Raw genomic sequence first — 27148 nt, 5'->3', positions numbered from 1 at the left:
TTCTGGTTTACTAAGCATTATAAGACAATGAAGCGCCCATCACCATAAGAATTATTAGAATTTTTTTAAAATTGGTTTTATGTGTCTGTAGGTGATTATGATATTTATGGAAATAGCTATGGACAGTTACAATATGTTTTCCCCCATGTAGTTAAAAACAAACAGAAGCATTGAGAAGCATGACTCAGTGAGATTGTATATTCTCCTTCCTCCCCCGCCACTAAAGCTTGACTATGGCATGTTACTATAACAAGTCCCCACCTGTTACAACCCTGAAAAGGAACAACCAGTGCTTTTTATGCAGAACTTTTAGAGAAAATTGTATAAATGAACAGCATAGATAATTCCCTTCCCTTCCCCCTTCTCTCTCTCTCTCTCTCTCTTTCTTTTCTTCCTCTCTTTCTCTCTCTTTTTTCATCTCTTTCTGCCTTCCTTTCTCTCTTTCTTTTCCTCTCTCTCCATCTCTCCTTTCCTTTTCTCTCTTTCTTTCTCTCCTTTTTTCATTATTCAGTGAAATTTTATTCTGGTTAGAATATCAAATCAGTGTTGGTGGGTTTGTTTTTGCAGGGAGGCGTTGCTGGAAAGAGGCAGTGGGGAATAGATGGCTAAAAAAGAAGTTAGTTTGCATAGTCTTGGGAAGAGACATTCCATGAATAATGCAGAAAATGGAATGATGAGAAACATTTTCGGAAAAAGATTGCTTTGTGGGGTAGACGACTTCATTTATTCCAAAGAAAAGGCAACTCACACATCTTAGCAAATCAGTAGGATTGGCTTGGAATAATAGGTTAAATTACTTCACCTCTCAGCTGTCTCTGATCTTGGGGGCCCAAGGCACATCAGGCCACACTGAACAATTGGGCAGCCTGACACTAATTTAAAACACAGGCTCAAAGTATTGGTTCACTCCTTAAATCAATTACTGCATCTATCTGGAGACTTTTGTTGGTGAGTTTCATACGTGGCAAATAGAGTTAGCAAAAAGGACATGCAGTTCACGCCGTCCATTTTTTTGTGCAACAGTTATCATAGGTACAACAGTGGGAAAGACAGAAATACGCTCTTGTGCGAGCAAAGTTCAAGTGAGAAGAAGGAATACACAGATATTTAAGACAGATCTAGCCTTTACTGCACATGTTTACTTAAAGCAGAGAAGGCTCAATCCAGTGCCCATGAAAATCTATGGAAGTCTGCCTTTTGAATTCATGGGCTGCTGTTCTGAGCCCTTCGCACTGCTGTGGATTGAGTGTGGTGGATCGTCTTTGAAAAGACACAAAGGAACTGCGTAGGTCTAGTGGTTTGGCTCTGAAGACTCTGCTGCCAGCTGAAGGCAGGTGACAGTTTCTAGGAAGCTGTAGAAACATCATTTTTTTAGATAACTGTCTTCTTGAAAGACGTTAATACAGTTCACAGAGATTTTATCCCATTTTGTGGCAATCTAACATTTCTACAGCTGCTCTAATTTCTCACTTCATTTGCCAGCTCTTTCTAATAGCAGCTCTTCTGGGTCCAGATCATCGCTAGAAATTCCCACAAAAGCCCCTATAATACTAGTTACTGCTGAAGAAGGAATTAATTCAGTTTAATGGGTATAATTTGGAACATGGTTTTGATACATTCAACTTCAGTTTTAAAAATGGCGTGTGGTTATGCAGATGTAGTGTTTGCAAGTTACTTAAGAGCACTTTTGGGATAGGAAAAAAAAGTAGCCAGCTGCACTGCTTCATGTGTTACATGTCTCTTCACAGGTGGAGCTTACTGGTAATAGCATTTATGAGTACATACATCCTTCCGATCACGATGAGATGACAGCTGTTCTCACTGCTCACCAACCTCTTCATCCTCACCTCTTACAAGGTACTTGTGTGATCTGTGAAAAAACTAAAAAAAAACCACCAAAAAAAGTAACAACCTTAGGATGGAACGTGACTCGTTCCTATTTATCTGATATGAAGCTTATGGACGTGAATGGAGGAGGAGCGTGATCTTGAAACTGTGACCCAGGATTTTGCTTTGTTGTAGCAAAGGCAATAAGGTATCCTAGATTAAACAATGCTTTTCATGCCATGGATTCCATGCAGTTTTAAACAGGTTTTTAGATTTTGCCCAGTGGCCATTTCATCTCTTGAATTTTTTTATCACTGCTGAGGTTGCAGGAATGTTGTAGTGGTCTAGCTGTGCACAGCTGCAGCTACGCGGTCTTAGTGGAGAAAAAAAAAGAACAATACATTAGGCAATTGGGAAGTAGGAGGACACTTTTAATGTTTTAAAAACAGCTGTTAAATTTGAAGCTTGGACAAAAAGCCAGACTTAATACCCTCCACCGTAGGAGGAGCAAAAATGGGTTTTGTAAACGACCAAGATTTAGAAACTCTCATGAAAAAAGTGATCTCTCCAGGAAAATAATATCCTCTTGCCTTGATACTGGATCACTGATTCACCAAGCCTCTCCACACATCCTGTTCAGGTGCTGCAGATGATTCACCCCCGCGCACCCATAAAGCATGATGCTAAGCTGGATGGAGTGTCAGGGAAGACAGCAGAACTCTTATTGATTATGTGAACGCCTGGATCAGACTGTCCACCCTGGCTGTGCTCAGCCACCACATATAAATATTAACGTGATCCTTTGTGTATTAAGTTGCTACTTCAGTGTTGTAACTACTATATAACTAAGAAAGATATGCTCATCTTTGCACTATCTTCTTCAGTAGCTTTTGTTTCCTTGGGGGCAATTCTTTGAAATTTAAAATATCTGACTCCATCATGTACAATGTGCTTTCACAAACATTTCATAGTTGCTTAACTAGTTGGAGCTCACATCCTGCTAGCTTTTACGTGCCTTCTTAAGGCACAGCTCCTAAAAGCTTAAGCTTTGGGTTTGCACAACAATTCTGTTTAGCATCTGGCATTTTTTTTCACAGTTCTGATGCCTGTGTGTTTTCTGTACTTGGTGATCTCACCACAGTCCTGACTGCTGCGATTCCATCAGCGCAGAGCCATGTACCCTCTGCATGCAGGGAAGTTTAATGTGCCTGGAAGCATATGTACTGCTCTGAGTGGTGTAAATGGAAGAGTTATCTTAGCCTCATCCTCTGCTCTTCCCCCCAAAACAAGCTTGTGTCCCGCTTGGTGTCTCGAAAAACAAATTCTTATTTTTCTTGGACTCTTCTAATTCTAATTGTTGCTTGACTATGCACAGTTTGCTCATTTCTCTGTCAGGGATTTTTTTTAACATGGACAATTTTTCAAAAACATTTTTTTCCTTTTTCCTCCCTTACTGATAAGCAAAGGGGATAACTCTGGCATAAATCCATGACTTTTCATGCAATTCTGCTTATTTCCAGAATTGGTAGTATGGCATTTTTATATCCACTGTCTTGCCAATGGCAATAACCTCCTAGTTTTGTAACAATATATCTTTTTAATTTGTTAGTTAGAGATTTTTTACAAATTGAAAGTCATGGACAACTAATTGGAATTAATCTCTGTGTCAAATGCAAATAAGTCCGTAGCTCTTCCTGTCTCTGTTTAGTATCATGACTCTGGTTTACTAGAAGCAGTGAGACAGCACACTAACACTGCAGTTCCAGAAGGGTTTTTTGGTTCAGAACTAGGTACTGCCTGTTTCTTGCTTACATTTGGATGTGTCTGGATGCTCATCCTTCCTGTTAACATTCTTTTTCTGAAACAATCAGGTGTCTCGTTTCAGATACTTATGGTCAAGTTCTTTATTTCCTAACAAATTCTCGTCCCTGTGAAGTGTAATTCTGTTCTGTTTGTGTTTGAAAAGACTTTACACACAATTGAAACTGTTAATCTCGGTTTACTTGCAGCTGTTTCAGTCTGAAATTCTGCTGATGGTATAATTAGCCCCAGATATATGCCTCATTCTCTGTAGCTTTCTTTACCCCATTCTACGTAGATGCTGTTTGTTATTAGCATCCAGGTCTGGTTTCTCAATAGTGCAAAGGTAAAGGAAAATCTACTTTGAAACATGATCCATTTACTTTGGAATGCGATCCATTTACATTTGTTTTGGTTCGTGTAAAATATTGTGTAGCAGAGAAAATTGACAAAACCCTCCAAAACCAGCATCTTATTTGGATTCCTAGGCTTGGAGAAGAAATAAAGGAGTTAAGCCGTGCTCTGGTTTGCGTAGGGACTATTTTATGCAAATCTTACTTCTGTGTGCCTCTTCCCCATACAATACATGGAGCAGGTGTATTAAAATATCCAAAATCCTTAGCTAAAACTTTCTAAAATTAACAGAATGATCAAATACTTACTTACATTTGTCTTCCCTGTTCCAGTAGTTCCCTTTTCTGCAGCGTATACATTTTATACAGGCATATCTTGAGGTATAACCCGAAACTACCTGGCTTACAGAAATCAGAGCAGGTTTCCTATTTTTCTTCAGTGAAGCCCTGAAACCTTTTAATAAATGACAGGAGTGAAGCAACTTCTGTCTGTATCTTAGTAGATAGCTTGAATATTTTAATAAAACATGGAGTTCTACAAATAACTTAGGACAGAGGGAAGTTGAGTGAAAGTGGCTTTATTTTCTAATAAAAAGGAAACACTTTTTAAAGAGCATTTTTTGTCATTTCAGTTTGATTTTATCTTTTAATCTTTTGAAGCATGTCTGAATCATCAAGTCACTGAGTCAAATAAAAACTTTCCTTTTATAACTTTATTACGTTACAGACCTCTCCAATCTGTGGTATTACTCAGGAGTAAAATCAATACTGCACTGCAGACACAGATGTTTATGACACAGATTTACAGCTTGGCTCATGTAAACTTTACTTGCTCAAGATGTGTTCTTCAGCTAATTCTCAGATATGTATATACATTTTTAGTTCAGTTGTTGTTTCAGCAGTTGTAGCTGGATAAAGACCTGTTATGACAGAAATAAAATCACAAATGTGAATATACATATCTATACTTTGTGGTATTATGTTACTGCTATTGAATAACCCTGAGTACAGATTATTTTTGACCTCCAGTTTTACGGTCTTTGTAAATTTTGATGCTATTCCTTTATTTATTTCTTTGTTTGCTTTTAATCTTCCTCATTGTCCTTCATTATTCTTTTCAAACCTTCACTTGTATTTCCAGTGCTTCATCAGTTACATAGAAGTATTTCTGAATGACCAAACAACACAAGAAAGGTAGAAGCCTTGCAGCTGTTGAGCTTTAGAAACCTTATTCGCATGAGTTTTATTTCTCAGGGAAATGCAAATTATTGCTCTCTGCATAAAATCAGACATAGTGTGGATTTCTTTATATCATGCTCACTGTCACATTGTTTTTCTTCAGATAACTCAGCCTGGTACTCAAAAAAATGATCTATTAGTTTAAAAGGCATAAGCCTTCTTAAATCCTAACTTCTTAATTTTTTTTAATTTTGCCCTGGACTTCCTAATATTTCAGGCACAACAAGGCACATCCTCAAACATAGAGGGTAGATACTTCGGTTTCTCTTAAGGGACAGCAAAAATTTTTGAATAAACACATGCTTCCAGAAGCTGAGACTTCATAGAAATATTAAATGCAAAAAAATTTGTGAAAATGGATGTTGGTGGACTAGCTGTTGTGTCATCACTCTTTAGATAAATCCAATGTGATGCTACAGCAAGTTATGGTAAGGAAAGGTTTGGGAGCAAGAAACTGGAAGGCAGCAACTCTGAGATGCATTTAAAGGTTATAAAGAACAAACAGCTTGGTGTGAGCTCCTCTTGTGAAGCTGTGGCAAAAAGAGGTGATGGAAAATCCTTGTGCCTATAAGCAGAGGAATAACGAACACAAATAGCAAGGATAAATAACTGTATTCTTTATAAAGTATTAGTGAAATGGGCACTGGATTTCTCTGTCTAATTCTGTTGTCCACTTTAAAAAAGAGTGGCAAGTTGGAGAAAGTACAGAAGAAAGCCACAAAAATGATTGAAGGACTGGAAAGGCTTATAATGAGAGATGAAAGAACACCATCTGTTTGGTTTATCAAAAAGAAGACTGGGAGGTGACTTGATTTCTGTGTATGCATACTTCCAAAGGAAGAAAATTCTGGGAACTAAAGGACTGTTTTAGAAGAAAAAACATATCAAGGACCAACGTCTGTGAACCAAAACCACAAAATCTCAAATTAGAATAATGCATGCATTTGTAACTAGGAGTTTGATTAACCACAGAAACAAAATACTGAGGGAAGCATTGGTTTCTTCCTCTTTTGATATCTTCAGATCAAGGCAGTATGCCTTTATAGAAGATACACTTTAGGCAAAAAGAAATTACTGAGCTCAGCACAGGAGTAACTGACTGAAGTTGCAGTGAACACGTTACACCTATGACCTAATGCTCCTTTCTGGCCTTTAAATTCTACAGGCTATGACTCAATGAAAGCCATAAGCCCCATGATCTGTGGAGGTTTCAGAGAATTCCAGGTTTAACTTACAAAGTCTTTAAGCTGCCTCTTTACTTGCATGACCAGGATTGAAAATGTAAAGTAGTATGTACTGATCCCTTGCTATGAAAGAAGCCAACAGCTGGACTCTCTTTCTGAGGGAAGCTAGGGTGGGGAAAAAGAATAATCTCTCTCACATACACATTAAAGGTAGGATATGCCTCAGCAAATCATCTTGTGTGAGTCTTCAGGCCAACTTTGCACTGGGTGTAACAAAATTAATCCATTATATTCAGCTGGGATAGGTTAGCAGAAAAAAAAAAGGGAAAAAAAAGAGAATAATTTGATATCTTTTCCAAATGATGTGTACTGGCTGTGCTCACATGTCAGATGACTTCACTGGCCCTTCACACTTTTCCAAATATTGCTTAATGTTTTTCTGGTCTGCAGCATTTTAGTGTGTTCTGGCTTAGTTTTGCACCTGTGAAGCCTTACACCTCAGTTTTGCACCCCTTATACCACCTGTATCTGTTGCATAGGCTGGTATCAGGATTCCTGCACCCCTACCCTAAGATATGCAACACTGAAACTAACAGAAATGTGGGAATTTTCTCATGGTATAGGGCTGAGAAGCTGACTTTGGATGTAGAGAAGTGGTTTTGGTGTATACTATCTTTCTTTGAGCACTTACAGCTCTGAAAGCTTTTCTTTTCTGTTTCTTCAAGTAGTGAAACTAACAAACTGGGTCCACTGAATGAGACTCTCCTGCTGGGGCAGAAGGTAGTCACACAGCAGGGCAGTGGGGCTCCAAAATGTGGGGATGATAAGGTAACAGTAGTTTCTGAATTTTGGAAGACTGCAAGGTTACGTTTATGACTGACTGTACAGACTCAGTGCATGCTGCATATTGCCTCTGCTTAGTGCAGGAGACCTAGTACGTTGTTGTTTTGGTGCCATGCAAAATTCTGCCTAGCCAACAATAGCTCCAGAACCTCAGGGAGGCACGTGAGGAGTTTGCTCCTTTCCTTGCCTCACATAGCATAAAACTAAGTGTCTGTCAGGCTAGTAAGTCTAAGCTGCTACAGCTGAGCAGCAAAGCATTTTGGTACTAGCATGGTGTGGGGTACAATGCTGGAGAGGTTTGTGAAGCGACGGTTACAAAGTGCCTTGTCCAGAGGCAACAAGCATTTTGAATGTGTTTGAAACAGTGGCTGGCTTTCAGGGACTGAGTGTTGAGGATTGCACCCGGATTATTGACTACACCCAGCTCTCCCTAGCACGCTCTTTAGAGGAAGCAACTTACTGACACAAGCTGGGATGTACGTACTACGATAAGTCAGGACCTTAAGCCCCCAGATAACGTTGCTGTCAAAAGTGTGTCTGTACCCACCATTTTTGTAGAAGGCTTTCTTTAACAGTTAGCAGCACAGACTGGTGGGCTTGTAGCAGGATGGTAACAATTCCTAGACCCTCTGGGAGTTTTTTGGAAGTGCTACACCTCCTGAACCATATCTATAAGAATAGAGAAGAAAATGTTTGTACGAAATATCAGGGTAGTGCAAGCTGGGTATGACTAGTCAGTCCATTTGTCATCATTGCACACAAGCAAGCAAGCGAAATAAGAGGCACTTGCACTGCAGGTTAGCCGAGGCAAGCAATTAAGCGATGCTGAAAGGGTTTCAGCATTGTGTGCTGCTCTTCCATGTGTGTATTTGGAGTCAGACATTGTGTGTCTTTTATTGGTTTCCTATACTTTTTCTGAGATTTTAATCCTTTAATATGTCTATAGCTTCCCAACTTCTGCTGACTTGCATACCAAGGCATAGTGTACTAAAAGCAGTTTATTAACATTTCCCAGAGCAGACAAAGAGAAAAAGGAATACTGTAGTTACTGTAGACATTCCAGTTGTCTGCTAAAAACTGGATAATTTTTATATGACTAGTTATAAGCTTAATGTAAGTTACACAAGGAATGTGGAATACATTGTGTCAGGCTTTCTTAACTCTGGTTGATGTGCTACGGTCACCGTTTCAGTCAGCTAAGAAGTAAATGCCAGTGCATACTTTCCCTCTTGAGGAAGAACATCTTCCCTCCATACATTTTGTTTGATATTAGAAGAAGGAAATAGAAAATTGTACATCTGGAAAGATTTTTTTTACACTAAGTTTTAAAGAATGTTTTTTAGTAGGACGTATGCAAAAGACCAATGTTGATAGGAATTTTTCTTTTAAGTAATCTAAAACCACCTTACAGGAGAACTGTTACTGAAAGATATTGGTTTAACATGACGATTCTGTTACCACTGTTTGTTAGTGTTATTTAAAACTTGAGAAACCTAGAAAATACTATTATTTTGGATGTACAAAAGTGGAAGAGAGGGCAGACCGCTGGCATCCCATTAAAAAATCTTTTATCATTGGTAATTACAGTAAAATATACCAAAGAGAGTAGAGTGTCTCAGACTGCAAAAGCTATTCTTTTCCTTTCTGCCTAGTGCCCTGCTGGGTTTCTTCTCTAAGAAAAGTTTGGAAGCATTGCTTAATAGGAGCAAAGGAAAATTTGGGCAAATGCTAGCAAATGGCTGAGTTTGGATGTACCCTGTGCAGCACTGACAGGATTCCGAATACTGTCAGGACACAGAACAAATTATCCAAATGGTGAGGAAATTTGGGCAGTTGATGCAAGGTTGGAACTCTAGGACAGAGATTAACAACAGAACTCATTGCTTTCCTACCACAGCAAGAGCAGTACTAGGGCAAACCAAGTCAGCCCACAAGCTCCAGTTTTCAACTTACATATGTGCATAGGGACTTGCGCTCTCTCTCTCTCCGTATAATTTGCAGTTTTGCCACTTAAGGCATTTATATTTTATCATTCAACTAGTCCACTCATTTGCTAAAAAGAAGATGGGTATTCTCAAATACTTAAGCCTATAAGCTGCATGTGTATATGTGAAGTGAAAGTATGCTTGACTGTTTTGTTTCTTTTCTCTTACTTGGAATCAGTTTTGACCACACGTACCAAGGAAGGACAGGGGAATGTTCTTTTCACACATCCCTTTGCATGTAGTATTTCACTTTGCAGAATAGTTTTAGTCACAACCTTGATTTTGCACTGTTCTTTCTCACATAGCAATAATAAAGATGAACAGTATGCACCAGGCTTACAGGTCTGACCCCTCATTTTCCACTAACTCATCTCCAGGCCTGCTTCTGGACTTGTCATGAGGAAAGGCCATCAAAGGCATTTGCAAGCCATTTCTCATGCTGGCCCTGTTGGTCAGTCCTGGATTCCCAGCTTCAAGGACTACCTTGAAACCATGTGTGCTATTACACAAGCATCTCTTTTGTATGCACCCTGCAGTGCTTTTAATTCGTTTTTGTTTTAGAAGTTGGTGTCACCCTCATTCAGAATTAAGGAATACAAGTTGTGGCATTTGCTCTCCTGTGTCTCACAAAAGCTATAGCCTTGTTATGCTCACAAGAGACTAGCCAAGATACTCGTATGCTCTTTTAGTCAGCAATGTGCTGTGTGGAACCCAGATGCTTTGCAGAGGACACAAGAATAAGAGTAGAACATGTGCATCTGTGTAGTATAGATGAGGTAAGATGAAAATAACGAACTGAAAAGGCAAAAGTATGCAGAGTGTTTGGGGGATCGGCAGTAAAGTGTTATCCAGACACGAACTTGTGGTATCTGTGTTTCCACCCTGTAAAACAGACCAGCAGGGACATGGAGCGCAGCTTATCACACATGTGTGCCTTGTCTCCAGAGGAATGCACTGGCCTGAGGCAGGTGTTTGCCTCTGCACAAGTTGGCCGGGAGGGAAGGTAGAAGCAGGTGACCACGTGCACAATGTTTTGGTCTAAATGTGCCTTTGAGAATAGTTTTCATCTCCTACACTGTAGCTGAAATTTGACATCTCACCCGAGCTGCCGTGTAGAGCGAACATGAATCATTATCTGTGTCAAGAGCTCCGAATTTTAGTGCTGCTTCGTATCTTTCACAGCGACAGATGAGACGTACATTCTTAAAAGAGCACACAGTGCAGCAGTGTGCAGTTTGCATGCTGATGTATATTAACTTACAAAGTGGTTCGGCAACAAAACAATGCCACATTTTGCTAACATGAAAACTTGTGAGCTTTGACAAAGAGATATAAAATAGTAGCTTTGCCTTAGAGAAAATAGAGGCATGAGAGGTGAAGCTGTGGAAAAAATATGATGATCTTTCTTCTCAGTCCACTGTGCAAACAGCATGGAAACCACAGAATTTTGTGACTCTTTTCTTTCAAAAGAGATGAAAGATGGAGTGGAAAGCAAAGATGGATTTCATAGTTGCACCCCTAGGGATGGACAGTTCTGGCTTCTATAAAGCTAACCATAATTTCCCAGAAATGCTTGGAGAATCCTGTTTGGCAGTCATGTGCTATATGAGTGAACAAATGCACAAATCCTTTAGCCAAAATCGCAAGACTCATTTTCTTTACCATGACATTTATTCTGTTTATAAGTGTAAGGAAATGCAAATCTGTAAAATGTAAACAGGCTATTTCATTCTTGACTAGTGCTTGCAGTCAAACTGTATTGCATGATATACTAAGCTAAGAAAAGAGAAGGGATTAACGGAGAAGGCGTGCTTTGTAGAAATCGTACTCAGTGCTGCGAGAAAGAAATACATCTATGTGTCTGTAGAGAGCAATGGTTTTCTATGTCCTCATTCACAGGTTGCTGCATCTCAGCTCCGTGAGGATGTTAACGTATGGATAAGTTTGGGCTGGGGTTTGAAAGAAGCCATTTACTCTCTGCCTCGTTTATAGCTTTTACTGGATCTACTCAACTACCTTGTAGCTGTGGTTCAGGGAGGGAACCTCTGTAAGATGACCAGGCAATATAGTAATATATTAGTAGAACAGAAAAACTTCTCTGAATCTAATAAGGGAAACATGGGATTTGGCTAAAAAATAAGCAGTGATGTGTTTGAAATGGACTTGCAGTGCCTCCCCCTGTAAAACTCGTTATAAATGATACCTCAATTTTATTAAAATACCTGCTAGTAGACATAATGAAAAATTCAGGATCTCAGTAACCTCAGCTACACTCTTCCAAAGATGAGCAGCAGAAATGATAGAGAAATCTGCTAAATATAGATAATCATGTTGATCAAAAAGAGTGTTTTACTTGCACCATTTTCATTTTCAACTATTACCAATCACCCAGTTGCGGAAAAATGGAAAACTGGGATTTCAGGGTAAAAACTGAGACTCTCACAGGTCATTCTAAAAAAGATTTCAGTAAAAGTTTGTGGAGCAGTGGGGAGAAGACAATCACTTTCAAATGTTAAGCATTGATACAGGGCAAACAAAATCAGAAATTTGCTATCATAAGTAAATCCAAGTTGTAACAAATATTGGAAGTGGCTTGAATAGAAAAATAGACTTGTGATCATGTTTCACATAACTGGATAAAGAAAAGCACTATGCCAAAAATGGGAGGGTAAACATTTAGAAAGAACCCTAAAGCTCTGATTTTCATTTCTAATTCCTGTAGTAGATAAATACAATGTCGGTAAGTTCTGGGAAATGCTAAAAGCTGTACCAAGATGATTGGTCTGCTTCCCAGGAAGCTATCATCAGAGATACTTAGCAATTTAGAAGTGGGGGTGGAGGTTTCTCTTTAGCTATGGCAGCTATTGAGACATTTTCTTGACTCATCTTCTGAAAAAATCTTGAACAGAAGGATGTACAAACTTTGAAAATTATTCAACTCATGAAAAGAAGGATCAATTTCCCAATTATTTTAAAATTATTTGGGAGAGGGAGAGAAGTCACATTCAGGTAGAGAGGGAAAATAGGTGCTGACATGGAAAGTAAAGGGGAAGACGGGAAAAGCAGCCCCATGCTGCAATATTTACACCCATAAAGGAAAACTGCATTAAACCCTTTCATAGCAATACACAGCTGTTTGTCAGAATTATAGATGGCTATGGCAAATGCTAGAGAAGGTGAAATTAAACAGAAATTTCCTCATATGTGGTGGACTTGCTGGAATAGTAGGTATTTGAAAGGTGCTGAGTAAGTGCTGAGTAAGAACTACAATGACAGCTGAGTAAGAGATACAATGACAGTGAAATTTAGCATGAGTTGCACCAACATTTGCCATCTCCATGTGGTGACTGCTCACCTTTTGAAACCTCAGGAGGCTGGGAGAGTAGTGCAGAAGGGATCTGGGAATGCTGGTTGATGCTAAGCTGAGTATAGCCCCGACAGCCAGGAGGGCAAACCCCATCCTGGGGTGCATCAAGCACGGCACAACCAGCTAGTCAAAAGAGATGATTATCTGGCTGTGCTCAGCGCTGGTGCGGCCTCACCCTGAGTGCTGTGGGCAGTGCTGGGCCCCACTGTGTAAGAAGGACATGAAGGTCCTTGAAGGTGCCCAGAGGAGGGCAACACAGCTGGTGAAGGGCTGCAAGGCACGTCCTGTGAGGGGCGGCTGAGGAATCTGGGATTGTCTGGTTTGGAGAGAAGGAGGCTGAGGGGTGACCCCATTGCCCTCTACAGCTTCCTGAGGAGGGGAAGGGGAGAGGGAGGTGCTGAGCTCTTCTCCCTGGGATCCAGTCATAGGATGCATAGGAATGGTTCAAAGCTGCACCAGGGGAGGTCTAGACTGGACGTCAGGAAGCATTTATTTACTGAGAGGGTGGCCAAACACTGGAACTGCCTTCCTAGAGAAGTGGTCGATGTCCCAAGCTGTCAGTGTTTAAGAGGCATTTGGACAGTGCCCTTAACAACATGGTTTAGCTTTTGGACAGCCCTGAAGTGGTCAGGCAGTTGGACTAGATGGTCATTGTAGGTCCCTGCCAACTGAAACAGTTTGTTCTGTTCTATTCTATTCTATTCTATTCTATTCTATTCTATTCTATTCTATTCTATTCTATTCTATTCTATTCTATTCTATTCTATTCTGCTTGTTGTCAGTTTTCCAGTTTTTCAGCTTGCTTCTGGAAGCTGTAGTCAACGGGGCAATACAATATATCATACCTCCGGCAGTGACAAATGCGAATTTACCTATGAGATTATTTTACTCCAATCTAAAATATCCCCGATAACACACTGTGTGAAGATACAGTAGTCTCAGCTCCAGGTGCTGTGAATGTGCAGTTGGAAAGTACAGTTTACCACAGGAGACATTGCTATGCTTAATGAAATCTCCTTTGTTTCTTGCAGCTCTAAAAATGCTGTTTGTAAATATATCAAATTACATCCGTACAAACACACACAGAGTACATGCACAGTGATTGCAGTTCTGGAACAGTGTTCTTTCAGCCATTACCACTAACAATAATATGAAGTACATCCTCATGCAGAGATATGGGGTTTCTTTTGTTAGAGATGAAAACATCTTCACACTGGATCTGCTTTTGTTACCTACTTTCCCTTTTCATAAAAGAAAAAAAAAAGCAAAACCAAAGCTGAGCAGTATGTAGATATCAATCTCCATAGGGTCTGAAAGGATTACATTTCTTCTGTGATACACACAGAAGACAAAATCTAACACAAATTGTTAATAGAGTTTTTTTCTCCGTGTGTTAACTCAGCTGGAATATCTCCGTACGACTTTCTGGCTTACTCAGTAGCATTGTGTTTCTCATCCTTCATTAGCTGATGTCTGCAACCTGTTGGTTTCATCTTTTCTTTATAACAAACATAGCTCATATACAGATTTTCAGCATTTTCTTAACAAAGGAAAGGTGTTAACATCACTTACAGTGATGCATTCCAGTAGTTAACATTTCAGAATGATGAAATACCGTGGTTAAACTTCAGTTACTAGATAGTGTTAATACTCTCTAATAATTAAGAAGGCTATTTTCCTTCGGTGTTGCTTATATTCTGGTTCAGTCATAACATTTTACTATTCATTATTCTCTCTCCTAAGTTTCATATATATATATATATATATATATATGTGTGCTTAATCCACAGTTCTCTCAATCTTTAACTAAAGAACTGGTAGCACTTGATTGGTTTCCTCTTTGTTTTAAACCTCTTTTACCTTCTTGGTAGCCTAAGATACTTTCTGTTATTTGTATGTGCTGTGCTTACATGTTTGCTTGAAAGAACACTAGTGATATCAATAATCACATTACTAGGTCTAGATGTTTTGTGTAGTTATATTTTTGCAGTTTTTCGAAAGTTAATTCAGATTGATAAAATCATAGAATCATAGAAATATTAGGCTAGAAGAGACCACTTAATTCTTAAGAATAATTGGTTATATTCACCTCTTACTTAAGCCTGGAGTGCTTATTTTACATATTCTGTTTTTCTGTCTTCCCTAATTTGAGACTTTTGCTACATCCCTGGACATCTCCACTCATTCTGCTTTTACAGCAGGTGTTGGCTATTTATGCTATATAAACTGCTTTATAACTGAGCTTTCGTGCCTACTATCTCCTCACAATTTTGTGATTAACCTCTGCAGCAGGACAGCATGCATTAGTAATCACTCTTCTCACAGCTCATATGATTTCTTCTATTTGAATATTCAGTGTCTCCCTCTTTGCTTGCTAAACCTTTAAGTACCTCATTTTCTTTCTGCATTCTCTTCATCAGAGCAGACCATCTTAACTGCATCAGGTACAGCCTGAATGTGATATTTTAAGTTTTGCATTATATCAATGGACATGTTAGCATCCAGTAGGATACCAGGGCTCTACATTTCCCAATCAGCTTTACAATTACAAATTTACTTTATTTCTTTTTTGCTTTGCTACCCCCTTCTGCTACTTTCAAGGGTATTGGGGAGTCACACTGGCAAAGGTATACATTAATATGGATACTAATTAAGGCTGTTCACAGTCTTGCACATGTAGGTTCTTTATGTGAGTGTTTTGGTCTTACTGCTCCTTTACGTTCTGCAGTCTCTTGATAAGGTCTGGAAGTGGTTTTATTCCCAGTAGGCGCGCACAAACACACATATATACATAGAGCTCACCAATGACAGATCAACATGGACAGCAGAACAGTGCTGTTACAGGTACCATTTACACACTAATAGCACTCACATAGGCATGAACAATATGAATGGCCTGGTCCTGCTTTTCCTTGCCAGTGAGTCTGTCTCAAAGCTTACTAGTAGATTTTGTATTCACCCACACACTCACAAGGATCTCTTTTGTGCTCTTTAGCTCCAATCCTGCAAACAAGATGTCAGACGCCCTGTGGCACCTGCACGTTATTTACTGGGCACCGTGACACAACCATTAGCCTTAACCAGCCATGCAACAATCCCGGCTGGCTGGTTAAAAGTGCTATGGCACACTGCATCCACCTGTGTTATGGGACACGCTGCACTACTGAATAACTGTGTTAACGGTTGTTTTGGCCCCAGACCATCCAGAATGGTCCAGCTCTCTTTGTTTCCTTTAGACACATTCTGCTTCCCCTCCCCCCCGCCCCCTCCCCCCCCCAAATGGCAACTCTCACAGCAACACTGGACTCCCACACAAACACAAATAATCCCTCATAATACACACAGGAGGAGGAACGTTTATCGTCATGTATACACTACTTTGGCCTTTTCAGGTAAAAAGGCACTATGTTACTCAGGGCCCAGATTCTGTTTGGCCACATGGACCATCTCTCCTTTTGCTTACTTAAGGCATCTTAATATCAGCTAGCTCAAGCCTCAAAACTGGAAGCTCCCAGATGAGTCCCCAGCTACCTCATGGGTAACCCTTCCCTCTTTAGATTGCAAGTGTGAGACATAACTGATTTAAGAGACTAGTGTTTGTTCGTTCAGCAACACAATAACTAGTAAAAATGTAATAATTCAATAATAAATAATTAATAAACACATCATTACTATATCATGGTTATATGATTTTGCACTTGATTACACACAATAACAAAGCTACCAATTGTTACTCTTCAGTCTCACAAATCACATGGGGCTACTATTGAATTACAATTCTATCACCCTTAGTACCAAGGTGCAACTCTATCGCTCTTTACTCGGTCCTCCTACAACACACAGCATGTCTTGAATTGTTTTAATCACCCGTCTTGTTTCCTAGAGAGCCTGTAGCTAGTTACGAGGACTGGTGTTCCAAAGGGACCTCTTGCTTACAATCTCCCATCATGAAATCAGGGAGACAAGACCTCTCTCTAAACAATGAAGTGATTACTGATTTTAAATAATAAAAGTACAGTCTGGGTACTATTCTGGTTTTATAGACACCTGAAGACCACACTGTGAGTCATAACCATTCCTGGTGGAATAGTGAAGTTAGAGCTAACTGAGTGTTTCTGTAGCAGTGCAGTAGTTTGCAGTAACATTTAAAAATGAAGGAAGAAGCAAATAGAAGGCTAACAAATAAGGTTCCTGGAAGGAGCTTGTTACTGAAACAGACTCTTGCAGGTCTTGTGGTAGGACAGTTGAGAAGTTTAAGGCATTGCTTCCAATTCCACTAATCTCTTTTTGTAGAAGAACTTAAGTCATTACAATTGCTAGCAACTCAGTTGGTGTCCGAAGACAGTCTTTGTACACTCATTATTCTGCGTTAATTATTTTTCTCCCTTGCCCCTGTGAAGGGAGAAAGTTACCTTTATTTTGTGTGCATAGGACCGCAGCAGAAAGAGAGCAAACACTAGTGTTAGGTCACACAGAAAGCCTGTATTGGAGCCATGAATTGCACTGATGTTCCCAGCTCCCAGATCCATTCTTTAGTTGTGAGATCATGCTTCAGCAATAGTAATCTGACTGTATGGCTTCCTCCCACCAAATTGCACACATTTGTATTTAAAACCCTATAGTAGATGTGCCAGTTCATTTAAGTGCCTGTTTTTCCCCATACGGATCTAATTTGCATTAGGAAGATAAATGGAAAATTCAAATACTCAGGAAGGCTGATACTAGTTGAGATGCACTACACACTGCATTTCTTTGCCCTCCTTGCTAAATCCTTTTTCTGTGGTTGTATCTTCAGACCTTTAAACTCAGAACTTTATATAGGGAGTTCATTGGTTTCCAGGTAGTGGTCTGAGGCTTAAACCACTGCAGGTGTGTGGCTAAGAGGTGTTAATTGGGTGATGGATGCACAAAAATTGGGACTACAACAACTCAACAGTTAATCAGAATAAAGCAAGACTCCAAACTGGTTACTGTGGACTTTGGATCAAACCTTATGGGGAGTTAGGAGGTAGTACACATTGCAACAAATCTGAAAACCCCTCTGCCTCTCTGATTTTTCCTATTCACAGATGTACCAAATGAGTTTTCTTTTCCTAATATAGTTGTGTTCTGCCAAACTGCAACTTTCAGTAATAAAAGTCAGAACTGTTAATGGTGTCTGAACTGTTGTTGAGAATAATTAATGTTAAAAACAATAGTAACTTGTTCTTAGCAGAAAATAACTGTGTACCTGAGCAATATTTAACTTAAAAACATTTCTGAAGGTTATCCATGAAGACATTTGTTTAAAAACCATATACCAAGGCGGTTTTGGAAGTCAGTGAAACAGGTAATAATATTGCATACAGAGGCCAGAAGTTCACCATTCTGGGCATGACTAGCTATGTACACTCAAATTATTACAACACCAATGAATTTTCGTGTTTCCCATTCTGCTATTAATTTGGAGAGTACCTTCATCTACCCACGCTTCAAAGGGCACATTTCCTTCCCTTTACCGATATGGACCAGTACCTAGCTGTTCAGAAACAGGGTGATTGCCTTGTGAAGGGTGGTAAAACAGAAATTTGGAGACTTAGTCATGCTGACTTGTCCAACTTTCACGTGGAATCCTAATATGAAGGTGAAATAAATCCTGAGGGCAGAGATTGAGTGGGAAAGTAGAACGACTGACTTCTATTGCTGCCTAAGGCTGAGACATAAATACATCTGTTAAGTCAGGAAAGGCAATGTTATGGACAGTTTTGAAATCTTCAGTAATAAACAAGCAGTGTGGTTTATGCTTTCAGAATACGAAATTGAGAGATCATTTTTCCTGAGAATGAAGTGTGTCCTAGCCAAGAGGAATGCAGGATTGACATGCAGTGGCTACAAGGTAATGTATATAATTTCCTCCCCCCCCCCCCCCCCCCATGTATTCAACAAATTACAAGTTCATTTATTTAGTTTTGTTTTATGTATGTGTGTCTGAAAGCAAAGTCTGTGATGGAAAGAATCAGAACAGATGCAAAAAATGCCAGTGCTGGTTGCAGATTCCCTTAGTAATGCAATTCTAGACTTTCTCACCGTGAGTTGGAGTTTGCTTTGTGGCACATTCTCACAGCCTGATCCCTGATCTTCCAGACTGGGGAGCTGGCTGGAGCACAGCCATGGAGGTGCAAGGAGAGCACACAGCTAGGTCTTACTGCCCTATGGAAGCGGAGGCAGTTGAGGCAGGAACCCAGACACAGGAACTTGGAAGTCTTCCCACATCCCTCTGCCTCAGTGTTACCATGCTCCGTCTGAGCAGCCACCCAGTTGTACAAGTCACCTCATTGGCCTGAGCAGGATTACCTCAACATTAATGAGACTGCAATGTTACCCTAAACAACCATACTATCAACTCACAGCTGAATTGTACTAAACCATCAAGTCTGTTTATAAATCTTATAATTTGTATTAATTTTCTACTTATTACATGAAATCAGAAGCCACAGCAGATGCTGAGATTCTGTAATAACACCTGTCATTCAGGTAGTTCTTATTTTCAGCTTTACAGTGTGCATTTGCTGCTTTGAGCTACACAGTATAATTCTATCACTTAAGCATCAGGAGAGAAGGGTACTTCGCATACGGTTTGGTGGAGATTCATTTTGCTTGAGTCGTACAAAAGCATGCAAGAGAAGCAGAGCCCTTTTAAGGAATGTCTTCTGGGTCCAGACATATATCTGTCTATTTACACTGCTATCTACCTGGTTAGACTGATAATTCTTCATTACATGGACCCCTGTTGGCTCAGCTGCTTCCAGCAAAAATGATTCTGTCCCAAAGCTGAATCTGAAATCAGGTAAAAGAGTAGAGCTTGTAGTGGTGGTATCTCTGTATGTTTGGGGTTTCCCCCCCCCCCCCATTTGTGACTGCTAATCAGAGGGATCACCTTCTTTCTTCTTTTGCTCACTATTAAAGGTTTACAAACATTTAAGGATGTATTAATCTAGAGAGATGTTGGTCTAAATTTATTCTCTTTGATGTCACTTAGAGTCAGGACTTAATAATTTTGAAAATATCACCTGATTAGTTGAAGTGCAGGAAAACCCCATGAACGGGAATTAATAAGATCTGCTGAGAGATCTTAAGTAAGTTTTGCTTGCTACTGTACTTTTTCTAAGCATACTAAACATTTGATGATTGGAGAGGAGGAAGAAAGGTTATACAGGAGGAGCCTGTTTAGTAGGTTGTTCAGGAGTACTAAATACAGTGGAAATTGTTTCCTTTCCATTGGACACAGTTAAAAGTCAAACAAATAGAGCAATTAAGCTGAAGGATGTGCAGTATGCCTGCTGTTTGGACTAGAAAATTGGCAGGAGCACAAATGATTTTTAAACACCAGCACTACATTGAATAAATCTTATGTTCTGGAATAGTCCCCAGGTTACAATATTACCTCCTCTTTAGCTGACGTGAATTTTTACAGTCTTAACGCTGAAGTTATCGCTCCTGCAATCAGGAATTGCATATGGGGATTCAGGAGTCTGCTCTCAAGACCCTGGGCTTGACCACTGGTCAAAAGAACATCTGAGCTTGACTAGAGAACTTGAAACTCATTTCTAATGCATTCACATATACAGCAGTTAATCTTTATCAATGTGATGTATTAATCTCCACTGGATTTTTAAAGTGCTTGTTTTTCATCAGAATAATAACTCATTACAATGTAAATGTTTATATGTACTTCTTTGTGTGTGTGTGTGTGTGTGTGTGAGTGAGAGAGAGAGAGAGAGAGAGAGAGAGAGAGAGAGAGAGAGAGAGAGAGATTTAAAAAAGCAACTTCCAGATTTTTTGATTAATGAACAGGAATTCTGACTGTAACTACCAGAAATCTGTATCAAAGAAAATTTAAAGTATTAACTAGAAAGCAGTCTAGGTAGTTCTCAAAGAGCATGTTATTAATCATGTTGGCAGTAAACACAAAAACTGCATTTGCTGTGTTTTAATCTCCATTTATAAATTAACTGCACTTCTGAAGCCTTAACAGACTATGCAGTATTAAAGTGTTACAAGGGTGTATTGCTTTATAACCTCATTGAAACTGGGTGGTCAGCTGACTTGCAGCCTCTTCCATTGCCATTAGATATTGAGTGTGTTTTCTTCTCATGCCAGGTGATCCATTGCAGTGGCTATTTGAAGATACGGCAGTATATGCTAGATATGTCTTTGTATGATTCCTGTTACCAAATCGTTGGACTGGTGGCTGTAGGTCAATCTTTACCTCCCAGTGCAATCACTGAGATCAAACTTCACAGTAACATGTTTATGTTCAGAGCAAGTTTGGACTTAAAATTAATATTCCTAGATTCCAGGTAAGCAGCTATTTCATTTCTAGCATAAAATGTTTTCAAAAAGTCAAGTGTTATCATAACTACAGTGGTTCCCAAATAGATCAAAATATCCATGGAAAAAATAAAGTGGTCCAAAATAGATCTGGAACACAAAGACCATGCGGGTCTTCAAAGCCCTTCAGGTAGCTTGTCTTGAATGCCAACATACATGAGCCTGTGCAATTTAACCTATAGTTACCTACAGTTTCAGAGAGTCAACTAAAGCTTCCTTGGTGTAAGAAGCAGTAATATGTTTTTACCTTAAAGGACATAAATTTGGACATACAAAACTAGCGAAAGGAACAAGGATGTACAATCACTCATAATTTAAAAAAAAAACCCAATGGAAACATGGAGGTCAAATGACTTGCTGGGGTCATCCAGAAAACTTTAGACAGAGCAGCAGGAAAACACAGTCTTCTGCACTTTAGGGTAATGACTTAACAATGAGACCAACCCTATTAGTGAGGTTGTTAGAATGAAAATTAATTCAGTTGGCTACTACATGAAAATACAGCCTTATCAAACAAAACTTGGGAAAACGGCTGTTGCTGAGGAAAGAGAATCCTGCCTCCACTCTCAGCTGATGTAGCTCACACACTAGCTAAGAAAAGAGTACAAAACCAGAACTGAAGGAATTGTGAAATGATTCATTCCTCTCTCTTTGAAACATGGTATCTTTTTATATACAATGGTACTTTGTACAGTGCAGTTCAGAATACCTTGAGGGGAAAGGCCCAATTCCCAGACAATATAATGGATTTGACTATTGACAAGATGATCGTTCTTCAAAAAATCCCTGCATGTGGAGCAGGATGTCACATACTCTGTCATTTCCCTGGCATGCTGGATTTGCAAGAAGCAGAAATGATATTCATGTGTAGCGGTGAAAAAGTTTGTATCCAAGACAGTGGGGAAGTTTCACATGGCAGGTCAACCATGCAAGAACACGCTCTTTCTCCACACTAGGTCAATGAGATAGTGGGCCATCAGCTGCTAAATTACAAAGAACTAATTGTTTCTGGAATGCTTTTTTTTTTTTTTTTTTGGCATGCTTTACTTAATGTAACAGCTACAAAGAAGCACAAGGGCTTTAGCAACATGTCTTTGCATGTGGTAAAAAGGAAATGATGTGCCTAAGAGGAACCGCCTGGAGACATCAGTGTCTTCAAAGGAGACAGTATAACCAGAGGTGTTGACAGGAGCACAGACAGAACCAGTACTGTAGCATAGCTGTGTTTACCAAAGAGCAGACGAGTGTGCTCCACACACTGGACAAACGGGTATTAGGCATTACTAAAGCCCTTTCCTCTCCCAGCTGAGCAAATCAAATTATAGTTGCTCAGAGTAGGGACATATTAGGAATAAGACAAAACTATTTTCAGGTTTGCTTCTGGTGTCCATACAAGCAAAAGCGTTGCTAGATCTTTAGAGGTAACAGTCACAGCAGACAGTATGAAAGCCATAAGAAGGAGCAGTTAAATAAGCCTGTCTAGATACTTGATAAAATGTAAAACATGCAAGAATTAATTTATCAAGGTCATTGGAAAAAGGAGATAGTTACTTTCCCTCCAAAGTGATTTGCTGCATCTGATTTTTGTGGTGCAGCCAAATCATTCACTGCTATGTGGTTTACAAAGGCTTTAAAGAAGTTTAGAGGGCAGAACTGATCATTGGGGCAAGCCCTGTTTCCTGCTATGTGCCCTGACACATGCAAAGAACAATCTTCAGAGCCTGGCTCCCTACAGTGGCTTATTGAGGTGCTGGTTTTGTGTTAAGGAAGTCAAGCAGCTGAGTTTATTTCCAGATTTAAAATTTTCAAAAGTTTGGGTGTCCTCATAACTGTTAATGATGGGGTTTTGGCCCATGGGAAGACCAGCTTCAAAGTGAGGCTGCACCTCCAGAAAAATTAACCCCTAGCTAAGGTTTGTGGTATTTTATTTGTTTTTGGATTAGCTGTTTCTGTACTCACCAATTAAGTGAGCAGGATGAAACTACCACCCTTGTTCTAATTGCACTGAAGTCAGAAGGAGCACTGAAACCTGAACAGGATCTTTCACCAGTATTTCACCATGCTTATAGGTTTAAGAGAGAATTTGGGCCCCTAGAATTGTATGCCAGGAGGGACAACGCACACTGCAGAGGAGAAACACAAGCATATATTCACACACTCTCCTGCAGAAAGAGAGCACATGTGCTCACTCCACATTGGCAGCCCCTGACTGAGGCAAAGGCATGCAAGAGTTTCCCAGATGAAGGCATAGCTAGGGGTGGTATGGATGTATTTGTACTTTATGTATAATAAATCAGACTGTAAAGGCTTTTTTGTTTGTTTGCTTTTCTGATTTCCTTCAGAAGAATCCCACCCCCTAACGCTCATTCCCAAGTAGAATATAAAGTCCCCAGTCTCTGTGGGGTCCACATGATTGCTTGGCATTAGGGTAAGAGTAAAGAAGATACAGTCACAAAAGAAAAAAATTGTTAATCAGTTTACATTATCTGCAACCCCCAATGACAGACATTACTTGAGACCCCCATATTCATTTCTCTGGATACTACTGTGTTATTCTCTGATATAGTGCATCCTCATAAGTGTTTGAATTCAGACCCGAAGCATCCTTTTGTAGTGAATGTCCCAACTGCCCCCACTCATTGCACTGCAGTCCATGTCATGAAGAAGCCTTAGGCATGTGAACTGGATTCCTTCTGGATGAATCCAAAGTGGAAGACAATGCCAAGAGCATATCTAAGGCACTCCAAATACTATAAACCTTTCAGTCCACAGGCCTAGACTACAGCTAGTCCCACGTAAAAGTCCCAAAATTAAAATATGCAGATGCATCTGCTGCTGCAGAAGTAGATACTCAGCAGTAATAATTTTACTCTACAGCTTGCCTGCTAATGGACTGTGTTGCTTGTTAACGTACACATGACTTTGTACGGTACCTTTGTTCTGCCTTTTTAGGTGAAGAAAGCCCAGGACAGCATAAAACACCCCCAGTAACACTAGGTAAACAAGCCACATTATGACTGAGTTGCACAATGTACTTTAAGGATTTTTGTTCTAAAGCAACAGTGCTAAATAAACAAAAGTCCATTTTCAACCATGAAGTTTGGCTGTACAGTGTAAGTCTGACCAGTGTAATCTGGTTCTTTAACATTTGCAGAGATCCTGCTGTTCCAAATTTGTTCCATTATTCTACTTCTCATCATGAGAGGATGTTTTTCTGAAGTCTAGCTTCAGCCTTGCTTTTCTTAGCTTGTGATCTTCATCGCTCCTTGTCTTTCCACATTCTCAGCTGGAATAAGTTCCTGCTTCTTTCTTCTGTTAGGCGTTAGCCTGAATTTATTTATAGAACACGATCAGAGCTTCTACGGATTAACACACGTGCTACACTTGTATGTTTGCAAAAGCAAATGAAAATGTGTCAGCAGTCCATAAGAGTAGTTTTATTGTTTCGTGAATGGCTCCCCAACTGGATCTTTGTGCAAAGGATCATACATGGCAGTGGCAAAAGCCCAGAATGGAAATAAATGAAATGACTCTTTTTCCTGCCTGTGTGTAAGTCTGGTCAGGGAATAGCTGCACCTTGCTTTGGCTGGGTTAGAGGGGTTTATTTCCTTATAAAGTTGAGGATTCTGTTTCCAAAACTAACATTTTGTCCTGCAGTTTTTAGGCACCCGATTTATTGGCACAATCAAATATTAGGTTAATGAAACTGAATATTCCTAGAGATTTTGCTTATTATGGAATCTTCCTCTTCCAGGGTGACTGAATTAACTGGATATGAGCCCCAAGATCTAATAGAAAAAACCCTCTACCACCATGTTCATGGCTGTGATGTGTTCCATTTGCGATATGCTCATCACCTGTGTAAGTAAAAAAAAAAAAGGTTAAACTGAAATTTTTTAAGTAGAGTGAGAAGTTTTGCAGACAACAAGCACGATGCTGGAAAGTAGAGAAAGCTTTCCAAACCTTGACTCGAGCTAAATTTTCAAGAGTGCTTGGCTATCACTTAAGGAAACCATTAGTTCTGCAAATAAGCTAGATACCCAATATGCTGTGCTTCTGAAAAAAAAAACAACCATCATAGCTGGCCACTTTTATCTTTCTACTTAAAGGATTTAGGCTCTTTTGAAAGTTTGGACTTGATTCTGGGTGTTGAACTCTTGAAGGAAAAAACCCCAGAAGAGCAAGTGAGTGAGTGAGAGGGGAAAATCTGAACTTTACTAGCCTCTGCTGTTAAAAGAAAAATTATGCAACAGCTCTTCATTCCTCCGAAATATGTTAGTAATAATCATCCCATGTTTGAAGTGAATGCAAACCCCAAAAAAATCCTTAGATGAATGTTCATTAATAGCATGTGGATGAGGTTTGGAGAATGGAGTGTCAGGAAAAAAAATTACACATTTAATAATTCCCCATCTGCCAACAGAGACACGAATCATATCTTCAAACATCTGGAGTTGGGAAGTAGCTCATTCAGTAGCACATTAATTTGAGAAGCAAATTGAGGGAATAGCTGAACTCTGGATTTGGCTCAGTCTGCCGCAGCCCATACGATGCAAAGATGACATCCAAAAACCAATGTCAGTGAATTTTTTTCCAGATTGCTCCTGTGGGCTGAAAGCAGCCAGAGTCAAATCCTTCTTTTAGGCTTCCTGAAGGAGAAAGTAATCAGTTCTTCATCTTAATAATATGTGCTGTTCATGAGTATCTGGAATATAAAGGAAGATGTAACTGTATTTGGCAAGTCAGTGCTGAAATTCCAAGTGCTGAATACTGTTGATGGCAGTGTGTGCTACACCTGGGAAAGCAGAAGCTGATCTTTACAGCATGTTCATATTTACTGAAGCACCATTGAACACTCTGGGCCATTGCAGACTGAAAACAAGAATGACCAGGGTACGTGGTATTCTCCTGTTGGGGGCATCCTCTTTGTAGTGTTAGCATCTGCAACTGGATGCGACTGCTGACTTGTACAAAATATTATTCGTTATTTTAACAAGGCTATTTGAAATACCTATGCCAACCAACAGAGAGATGATTCCATTATAGCCACCATCATCTCTGGAAAACAGTTTTCCATTTTAGAACAGAGTGATGGATAATTCTGTGTATGCGGTAGAAGACTTGTACATTGTGACAAGTACACTTGTACACATGACATTGTACATACAAAGGCTGTCAGTTTGATCAATGTATGACTGGATTTTCAAATAGAGAGATGCATCATATTTACAGAATTAACAACCCCCACCTCCTCCCATGAGAAAAAAACCCACCTCAACCAAACAGAATGACTAAAAGCAGTTGTCTAGATACTTTATCTGAATTACCAAGATTAAATTATTGTGAAGTTTAAAAATAGAAGAAAAAATGCAAGACATATGCATAGAAATTTATGAAAGTTTCAAAGCAAATAAATGCCAAGAAACAAAAAATAATGGCTAATGCTTGGGCAACAGTGGGAACAGTGTAAAATCATGGTCAGAATACCAAGTAACAGGAATTATTAAAACAGCTGTAAAGTGGACAAACTCCCTCTGGGGAGCACTGTTATAACTCCCCCACCATCCATCAGTAAATGGCTTAGGAACATGAACAGTAAAAGCCTGGCAAGTTTGACGTACCATTCTAGAAAGCAATTTGATGATTAAGTGTCATCTGATGAAGAAATCTGGAGAGAAACATCTTACACCTAATAAGGATATTAAGAAGAAAAAGAAAAGAAAGAAAAAGACAGCCCTAAGCTAGGGTAACCAATTGCTTTTTCAAAGAGGAAAAAAAATTCCCAAACTGAACATTTAAAGCAACTGAACTTTAAGTTAGGCAGCACAAAGGAAACAGTGAGGGGAACAAGTTAAAAGGGTTATAACAAGAACGTCAGACTATGAGGAAAATGTAGATGTGAATATTTGCCTAAGGTGTGCTGGCAGCAAACAACATTTCCTGTTTTAAACATTTGATTAGCTTGCAGCTATATGAAAAAGCTTTTGGCATTTAAACTAATATTATTTATTTCTATAGCACCATCAATATACACAGTGTTTGCTCTGCAACTGGGGAAATGTGGCCACACAAATAATAATCCCTGCCTAAGGAACTTGCATTCTAAAAGATGGGATAGAGAAGCTATTCCAGTACAGACAAAATACTCCTCTGTTCCAGTATAGAAAAAATATTTTTCTG

General features: G+C 39.5%; 1 protein-coding gene across 1 annotated transcript in view; it reads left to right on the top strand.

Moving 5' to 3' along the window:
• Nucleotides 1-27148, top strand: part of SIM2 (SIM bHLH transcription factor 2) — a 61910-nt gene that overhangs the window by 18701 nt on the left and 16061 nt on the right. Inside the window, exons 5-8 of the mRNA XM_086482293.1 lie at nucleotides 1749-1857; nucleotides 18388-18473; nucleotides 20738-20937; nucleotides 24723-24829. Coding sequence (XP_086338419.1) covers nucleotides 1749-1857; nucleotides 18388-18473; nucleotides 20738-20937; nucleotides 24723-24829 — 502 coding nt within the window. The remainder of the gene's footprint in view (nucleotides 1-1748; nucleotides 1858-18387; nucleotides 18474-20737; nucleotides 20938-24722; nucleotides 24830-27148) is intronic.

The sequence above is a fragment of the Leptosomus discolor genome, chromosome 1 (assembly GCF_034619465.1).
Source record: "Leptosomus discolor isolate bLepDis1 chromosome 1, bLepDis1.hap2, whole genome shotgun sequence".
Classification (NCBI taxonomy): domain Eukaryota; kingdom Metazoa; phylum Chordata; class Aves; order Leptosomiformes; family Leptosomidae; genus Leptosomus; species Leptosomus discolor.
The sequence above is the reverse complement of the archived record's forward strand: the minus strand, read 5'-3'. Positions and strand labels throughout refer to the sequence as shown.